Here is a 9398-nt window from a genome sequence, read left to right on the forward strand (position 1 = left end):
ATATTGTCCAAGATTAACCTTCAGGGTGGATATAGCTCGCTAGCAGCCTCGCACCGAGGACCTGTCCACGTCATCATTTACCCAGAATGCTTTGTGTGGAAATAAAATGGCTCCGTCCATTTAATATATTTTTATATTTTTAGTATAAAAATGATAAAAACTAAACAGCCTACAGTATTTTAACAGTCTTTATTTTACAGTTAAAATATGTTTATTAAATAAAGTCTAATGTTACAACTAATCATGGATCCCTTTAAGAATTGGTGGTTGGTTTGTGTGCAAAACCTTTAAACAAAGTCACAATCAGTTATATGTTGTGAAAGAAAAAATAAAGAAATGTAATCTAATTCTTCATGAAAGACGATTAGGGCCACAGGAAAAAAAACGTTATTTTTTCCTAAGTTCAAAATATTGAACTGAGAATTCTGAGAAAAAAAAACAGAATCTCCACTTAGATCATAAAATTCTGAGAAAAAAAAACAATGTTGACTTTGATTAGAATTCTTAGGGAAAAAGAAAACAGAATTTTGACTTTGATCTCAGAGTTCTGTGAAAACGTCAGAACTCAAGAAATAATTTTTTTTTTTGCTCTGTGGCCCGAATCACCTTCTGTAAATTCTTATCGAACAAACATTACTTGAATAAGACTTTGCTTTTCTCCACTGTGTTTCCTCATACATCATTCAAATCCTCTAACTGATCTTTTAAAGTCTTCTTACAATGGTCTCTAACAGTTTAATATTTGATGGAGCAGGAGTTTAAACAGATTTGATTTTAAATCTGAGACGAGGTTCAGCGTTGGAGGAGCTCCAACTTCAAACAGAGGAACTCTGAAATGAACAGAGACGTATGTTTAACATCCTCTAACAGCAACAGAGCTGAGTGAAACACGGAGCGAAGGCAAACATTTAGATAAAAAACAAAAAAGAGGAAAACCTTTAGCTGTAAGAGACAGAGTTAAAATTTTTCCTCTACTTTATCTTTCTTTTTGACAGTCGTTTGCAGAAAACTGTATAATTAACTAAAAGCAGCTGCTTATTTTAGGGAAAAAAGCATTTTCAATCAAACTGTTGTGAAGTATCTCCAACCTCACGTAAATTACCGTGTTCACAATGTATCAATTAAAAAAAAAAAACCAAAGTGACAATGAAGTCACAACAAGAGGCAGTTAGGAAACATGACAAAGTGCGACAATAGATGAGGTAATTCCGTCCCGTCACTGACAAATGTGACAGCATTACGAGATGCATTTGCATAGCAGCTGTTCCACTACACAGGGCTGGATTTATTGAACTGGCAATTACCAGCATGGCTCCGTGCCATCTGTCATCCAGCGGCAGCAGAGAAATTAAAAGTAACAGCTGTGAGTTTACTGTGGAGGTAAGGGCGAGTTAAAGCATCTCGCTCGGCAGAGGAAGAGGTGCATGTCAGCTGGGGTTAGTCGTGGGGGGGGGGGGGGGACGCATTTTCTCTCTGAGCTATCACCTGTTTATCATTTGTTTTCTTTTCTGTCTAAAACTGGCTCCAAGCCACACATTACCATCCGTCATCATGGTGCGTGTTCATTGTTTACGATGGCACAAGACCTAAATTACATCCATTCAGAGTTAATACAGAGGGATTTCTGCAATCAGGGGGTTTTTTAGAGAGCAACCAAAAATAAGCGGTCATTGCACAAACAAATCAGCCTATTATTTGTTTGGGTTTTTTATACTATTCTTTTTGCTGTTTTTGTTTCTTTAACCAGTTTTTACTCAATTCCAAAATAAAAGCCTTCAGCTGTTTTTAAAGAGTGACAAAAAAAGAAATGTGTTGATCAAGGAGTTCAACACAGACTTCACTGAAACACAGCTGAGGTGATCGGTTTTGGTCTGAATTTATTCCAAAAGACAAACTGTCCTGGAATAAATTTACAGAACAAAGATATTTGTTTCGTCTTGATTAGAAATGTAATCTACACCGGGTAAAATAAGTATTGAACACGTCACCATTTTTCTCAGTAAATATTTTACTAGAGGAACTAATGACATGAAATTTTCACCAGATGTYGGTAACAACCCAAGTGATCCATACATACAAAGAAATCAAACCATAAATGTCCAGAAATGAAGTTATTTGTAATAATGTGGAATGGCACAGGGAAAAAGTATTGAACACACTYACTGAAATTTATCTAATACTTTGTACAAAAGCCTTTGTTGTCAATGGCAGCTTCAAGACTCCTCCTGTATGGAGAAACTAGTGGCATGCATTGCTCAGGTGTGATTTTGGCCCATTCTTCCACACAAACAGTCCTCAAATCTTGAAGGTTTCGTGGACCTCTTCTATGAACTCTGATCTTTAGTTCTTTCCATAGATTTTCTGTTGGATTCAGGTCAGGTGATTGGCTGGGCCATTCCAGCAGCTTTAGTTTCTTTCTCTGAAACCAACTGAGAGTTTCCTTGGCTTTGTGTTTGGGCTCATTGTCTTGCTGAAATGTCCAGCCACGTTTCATCTTCATCATCCTGGTAGATGGAAGCAGATTTTTATCAAGAATGTCTCTGTACATTTTTCCACTCATCCTTCCTTCAATTATTTGAAGTTTGCCAGTACCATATGCTGAAAAACAGCCCCACACCATGATGTTCCCACCTCCAAACTTCACTGTTGGTATGGTGTTTTTGGGCTGATGTGCAGTGCCATTTGACCTCCAAACATGATGTGTATTCTGGCATCCAAACAGTTCAATGTTGGTCTCATCTGACCAGACTATATACTCCCAGTATTACACAGGCTTGTCTAAATGTTGTGCAGCAAACTTTAAAGGAGCTTCAACATGCTGTTTCTTCAGCAGTGGAGTCTTGCGTGGTGAGCGTGCATACAGGCCATGGTGGTTCAGTGCATTACTTATTGTTTTCTTTGAAACAATCGTACCTGCTAATTCCAGGTCTTTCTGAAGCTCTCCACAAGTGGTCCTTGGCTCTTGGACAACTCTTCTGATAATTCTTTTCACTCCTCTGTCAGAAATCTTGTGAGGAGCACCTGGTCGTGGTCGGTTTATGGTGAAATAATGTTCTTTCCACTTCTGAATTATGGCCCCAACAGTGCTCACTGGAACCTTCAGAAGTTTAGACATTCTTCTGTAACCGATGCCATCATTATGCTTTGCAACAATAAGGTTGTGAAGGTCTTGAGAGAGCTCTTTACTTTTACCCATCATCAGATGGTTCTTGTGTGATACCTGGCCATCATTTGGGACTGAACCAGCTGATATTAACTTGCACTGACAAGGGGCAGGCTTGTTTTCCAATTACTGAGAGAGTTCAGCTGGTGTCTTGTCTTTCCATGCCTTTTTACACCTCCCTTTCTTCATGTGTTCAATACTTTTTCCCTGTGCCATTCCACATTATTACAAATAACTTCATTTCTGGACATTTATGGTTTGATTTCTTTGTATGTATGGATCACTTGGGTTGTTACCAACATCTGGAGAAAATTTCATGTCATTAGCACCTCTAGTAATATATTTACTGAGAAAAATGKTGACRTGTTCAATACTTATTTTACCCGCAGTTTCTGCGAAATACAAAATCTTCACACAGATCAAAAACAAACTGCGTCCTCTGATCTGAGGTGTTTTGCTGCAGTTTAACACAGAAACTCAGGTCCCACACCCACGGGTCACGCATGAAATTCCACAGAGTTTAGAGTCACACCTGAGTAATCATCACCTGTCTCTGTGTCGCTCCCCTAACAGAACCCTCAGTGGATTTTAGACAAACACCTGGAGTCACTGCTCTCACTGTCGCTGCCTATTAGCCAATAATAAACCTCGTCGCTAAGTTTATTATAGCAAAACACCTGAATCACCTTCTTTTTTCACCTGTGAAATAAAGCATATAAGTGTGAGCTGCACCTGCTGGCGCAGAAATATGAAATTCAACATATCGTACTGATGACGAGGTTTTATATTTAGTCTCACTTTATTTAGGAAAAAAGCATTTATTGACAGTTTTTCAGTTATATGGGTGATATTATGGATTATTGTGTTCCTGTCAAAGAACCAACACTTGTTTTTAAAGTTTTACCCTCCTGTGTTCATTTCTGAGGAGCAGCAGTGATGTTCCTGGGTCAGTTTGACTTGAGGATATTTAATCAAGAGAGTCAGAAACAAATATATATTATATATATATGTATATATATATAAAATTTATAAAATCCCAAAACAATTTTATTAACTCTATTAATAACCACTGCAACCAGATGTTTGTTTTTTTATTTTTAAAGATAAATGATCAATGAGCACCATTCACTTGTTTTTCATCAAAAATGCACATTACATTTTTTATGTCCACTGAAAAAAACCTACACACAATAAAAACAATATAGTTTTTTTACGTTTTGATCTATAATATATGCAGGGGGAAGGTGTATTTATGTGAATTTAAGCATCTTCATTTTATACGTTGATCACATTTATTAAGACAAATAGAAATAAATATTTTATACAGAATAAGTATTTTTAAAAAGTATTATAAATTTTAAAATGGGCCAATTTGTCCTGCAACATAACGACAATTAAGAATAAAAAAGACACCATAACTGTTGGGTTGTCCTGCTTTTAAAACAGTGATGCTGTTTGAGTGTTTTATTCTCTGCATGTTCATGTTTTTAATTCCCTCCAACAAGGGCAACACTTTGGAAAACAATATATAATGTAGGGTACCCAGTTAGTACCATGAACTTATACCAAAACTAAGAAATATGCTCCTTATTACCCCAAAATTAAACTCACTTGAGTATGACACAGCCGGTTCCGCTGGGTGGTGCGGTCCAAAAGACCTGAATCCTGGTCCTCCTGCGGGGCGTGCTCTCTGTCACTGCAGGAAGGCAGTTGGTCATGAACTGTGTGTCTTCATCATCGATGATCTGAAAGAAAAAAAAAAAGGGCAAAGTTTTATTTTCTTACATTAATTTAAAGCAGAATCTCATTAGGAATAACTTCTAACAGCTGATTTGTTTGTTGTCCCTTATCAGGTTGAAAAGACAAATCTGTAATAAAATAAAATCAAATCGATGAGCACAGACAGACATGTGGCTGGACGACACATTTATTAGTCTTATTAGAGCAAATTACTGCCCAGTGGCTTTTAACTAGTTTCACTTTTACTTCTTTAGTGGACTTTAGCTTTATAGCTCATTAAAAATAAGAAAAACAGTTTATTCCAGGACTGAATTCAGCTCACAGCTTCAAATGATGAACTATAAACACGTCTAGTTAAAACTGACTGAACTTTATAGTTTATATAAACAGGAAAAAAGTCTTGAAGTGGAATAAATTAATGATGATCACTTTAATGTTTCTGTGTTTAACACCAGCTGGAGATGAAAGCGGAGCTGTGGGAAAAGAGAAGTCCCAAAGTCACATTTTGTATAACAAGAGACTTGTGTATTCAGGACAAGTCTGGCCCAGTTCCTTCAGTTCTTGGTCTTTGTCAGAAACCGTTTCAACCAACAGGAAGACAGAAACAAACGTGACCTCTGACCTCGTAGCTCCTGTTCTCCAGCTGACAACGACCAAACATTTATAGCACAAAAAAACACAACAAAACTTATTCAAACTCTTTTTTTTTCTTTTCATTTCTGAAAAAAAGATTTCCATATGTCTGTGTGCTGACTTGTTCTCATTCTGTTTTATTTTGTTTCATCCATGGGGGTTCTGTCACCCGACAAGAAGCAGGGATAAAAGAGACAAACATAAAACACGAAGCCAGAAAACTGTTTGGTGACAGAAATGTGGAAATATTACAAAAAAATTATTTTTTGTAACTGGATCTGTGCTAAGATCATATTCAGACACAACAGTGGTTAAATATAAAAGTGTTCTCCTGTTAGGGTCTGTTCTCCTTCATGTTCCATTAACACCATATGCTGACCTTTATTAATAAAGTTTAACTTGGTATATTTTAGAATAATGATGTTTTTTCATGTGAACTCACACAGAGGCCAAAACAAAGTGAGTAAGAACAGAACCAGGGTCTTTCTAACCATCAGTTCTAAGTAGAGTTTCAGAATAAACCCAGGATCACGTCTCTGTGCAGAACCTGACGTTAAACTAAAATAAACCGAGGCTCCATCCAGCTGATTTTTATTTGACCGTGGTAACAAACTGATTAAACCTTTTATTGTTTGGGGAATTAAAAACATAATGTGTAAATTAATGACATCATCTACTTAAATCCAGTTAAGATCAATTATGTGAACAGTAAATGCCAGAACAATGGTTGCATTTGTCCCTGTATTGGGCGAAAAGTGATGCTTTTAAATATCAATCAGATGCTGTTTGAATATAAATCATGTGTGTTGGGGTCTTCATAACAACAAATAGATTATAATAAGAAGACAAAAATATTATTATGACCCCCGCACTGTATATTATTATTTTATTTATTTATTTATTTATTTATTTTCAATGATATCAGTCAACCGTCTACAGAAACGGCTGCACCGATCAGCATGAAATCTGGCAGGACTGTAGATGAGTCTGACCTACACTGCTCCAGACAACAGTTTTATGATGAACCCCATATTTGAGCAGGGGGCTCCATCTGAAAAGAGGGTGTCTGGACATACAAAAATGCTTATAACTGAAAAACTATTTAACATAGGAGGTCCAGATTTTTTGTTTAGCTCAGATGAAGGACTATCTATTGGGTGCACCATCAATGAGCCCTCACCACACCCACCCGGACCCCAACCCAAAACAATGAATCTGTTCTGGTGAGTTCTGGTGCATTGATGCTTTGTGCAGGGATCATACATGCTACTGCTATGCGGTATCTAGGTTTATATTATATTATATATATATATATATATATATATATATACACTCACCGGCCACTTTATTAGGTACACCACACTAGTAATGGGTTGGACCCCCTTTTGCCTTCAGAACTGCCTCAATTCTTCGTGGCATAGATTCAACAAGGTGCTGGAAGCATTCCTCAGAGATTTTGGTCCATATTGACATGATGGCATCACACAGTTGCTGCAGATTTGTCGGCTGCACATCCATGATGCGAATCTCCCGTTCCACCACATCCCAAAGATGCTCTATTGGATTGAGATCTGGTGACTGTGGAGGCCATTTGAGTACAGTGAACTCATTGTCATGTTCAAGAAACCAGTCTGAGATGATTGCAGCTTTATGACATGGCGCATTATCCTGCTGAAAGTAGCCATCAGATGTTGGGTACATTGTGGTCATAAAGGGATGGACATGGTCAGCAACAATACTCAGGTAGGCTGTGGCGTTGCAACGATGCTCAATTGGTACCAAGGGGCCCAAAGAGTGCCAAGAAAAGATTCCCCACACCATGACACCACCACCACCAGCCTGAACCGTTGATACAAGGCAGGATGGATCCATGCTTTCATGTTGTTGACGCCAAATTCTGACCCTACCATCCGAATGTCGCAGCAGAAATCAAGACTCATCAGACCAGGCAACGTTTTTCCAATCTTCTCTTGTCCAATTTCGATGAGCTTGTGCAAATTGTAGCCTCAGTTTCCTGTTCTTAGCTGAAAGGAGTGGCACCCRGTGTGGTCTTCTGCTGCTGAAGCCCATCTGCCTCAAAGTTCCACATGTTGTGTGTTCAGAGATGCTCTTCTGCCTACCTTGGTTGTAACGGGTGGTTATTTGAGTCACTGTTGCCTTTCTATCAGCTCGAACCAGTCTGCCCATTCTCCTCTGACCTCTGGCATCAACAAGGCATTTCCGCCCACAGGACTGCCGCTCACTGGATGTTTTTTCTTTTTCGGACCATTCTCTGTAAACCCTAGAGATGGTTGTGCGTGAAAATCCCAGTAGATCAGCAGTTTCTGAAATACTCAGACCAGCCCTTCTGGCACCAACAACCATGCCACGTTCAAAGGCACTCAAATCACCTTTCTTCCCCATGCTGATGCTCGGTTTGAACTGCAGGAGATTGTCTTGACCATGTCTACATGCCTAAATGCACTGAGTTGCCGCCATGTGATTGGCTGATTAGAAATTAAGTGTTAACGAGCAGTTGGACAGGTGTACCTAATAAAGTGGCCGGTGAGTGTATATATATATATAGGTACTGGCATGACAAGTCAAACTGATTTCAAATAAACAAATTTTTAGCAGCTATAGTTGATAATCAATATGTATCTGCAAAAACTGGAAGAGGAATTAAAAGAAAAAAGGGAGTTGAGTGTGGGAAGACTGTAAAACCGAAGCGTTTGTTTTCTCTGCAGCGTCTGGCACGTCTGTGAAAAGTCCACGGTTTGTCCGTTTCAATCCCTCTCAATCTCCTGCTCTCTGTTCAGACGGTAAACACAGATGCTTCGGTGTGCCTGCGTGAACAAATGCAGAGCTCTGTTCAAACACGCGCACACACACACACGCGCACACACAACACAAAGAGCCGGGTGACAGACACGGCAGTCCTTGGAGAAATCGGACAAAAAACGGGGGGTGATAGCAGGTGTGTGTGTTTGTTGGTCACCACCTTCTTTAGGGTTGGCAGTTAAACGCCGATCAGTTGCAAAGTAGTGAAAACAGTTCAAAACTCTGAGACCCGAGTCCAAATAATAAGAAGCAAAAGGCAGACAGAAAGATGGATTGAAATGTCTCGTCAGCACTTGAAGATGAGCTTGTTTCGGAGAATAACAAAGTTTTCTTGTCTCGATGAAGACCTTGGAGGCACCGACGTTTTGCCTCGAGCTTTCCATCAATCAAAGCTGGTACCATTACAGCAGAACACCTCTGGGATCTTACGGCTACCATCAATATTGCATCATATTACAATTTATGTCTGAGCCACCCAACCCTGGCAGCAGCGCAACACAAAGAAAAAAAAACAGCTACTGAGAAATTTGATTCGTTTTTTAACAAATCCTTTGGATTCTGTAGCTCTTCAAACAGTGGGATAAATACTGAACCAATGGGCCTCAAAATCTACTTTTTAATTTTCACAAATGAATCCAGAGTATTTATTTTTATTTTTACTTTATTTTTATTTGTTTTTTGAGGGGGTGGCCTTTTTAATGTCGACTCAGAACTTGAAATATTGAAATATATTTCAGTATAATTACTTTATTGTACAGTACCCATTCGGAGACAATGGATAAGAATAAAAGAAAAAAAATTGTGGCCACGAGATAAATAATGCATGGTCACAAGATAATTTTGAGCAGCCATGTCTCCTTGTAAAAGACAAAAACATTGTTGAAGTCTGATTATATATAAATAGCCAACATTATTAACTGTTTTATTGTTATAATTTGACGTATGTTTAATCTAAACGTCTCAAGTAATCCATTTAAATAATCTGTGATGTAATTTTTTATTAGTATTTTTATTTTATAGTTCCTTATATAATATATATATA

General features: G+C 38.2%; 1 protein-coding gene across 1 annotated transcript in view; it reads right to left on the reverse strand.

Annotated features, from left to right (window-relative positions):
- LOC106520204 (spondin-1) overlaps window positions 1-9398 on the reverse strand; it is a gene marked incomplete in the record, with an annotated part of 93851 nt that overhangs the window by 71165 nt on the left and 13288 nt on the right. Inside the window, 1 exon segment of the mRNA XM_014012167.1 lies at window positions 4775-4908. Coding sequence (XP_013867621.1) covers window positions 4775-4908 — 134 coding nt within the window.

The sequence above is a fragment of the Austrofundulus limnaeus genome, unplaced genomic scaffold, assembly GCF_001266775.1.
Source record: "Austrofundulus limnaeus strain Quisiro unplaced genomic scaffold, Austrofundulus_limnaeus-1.0 Scaffold89, whole genome shotgun sequence".
Classification (NCBI taxonomy): Eukaryota; Metazoa; Chordata; class Actinopteri; order Cyprinodontiformes; family Rivulidae; genus Austrofundulus; species Austrofundulus limnaeus.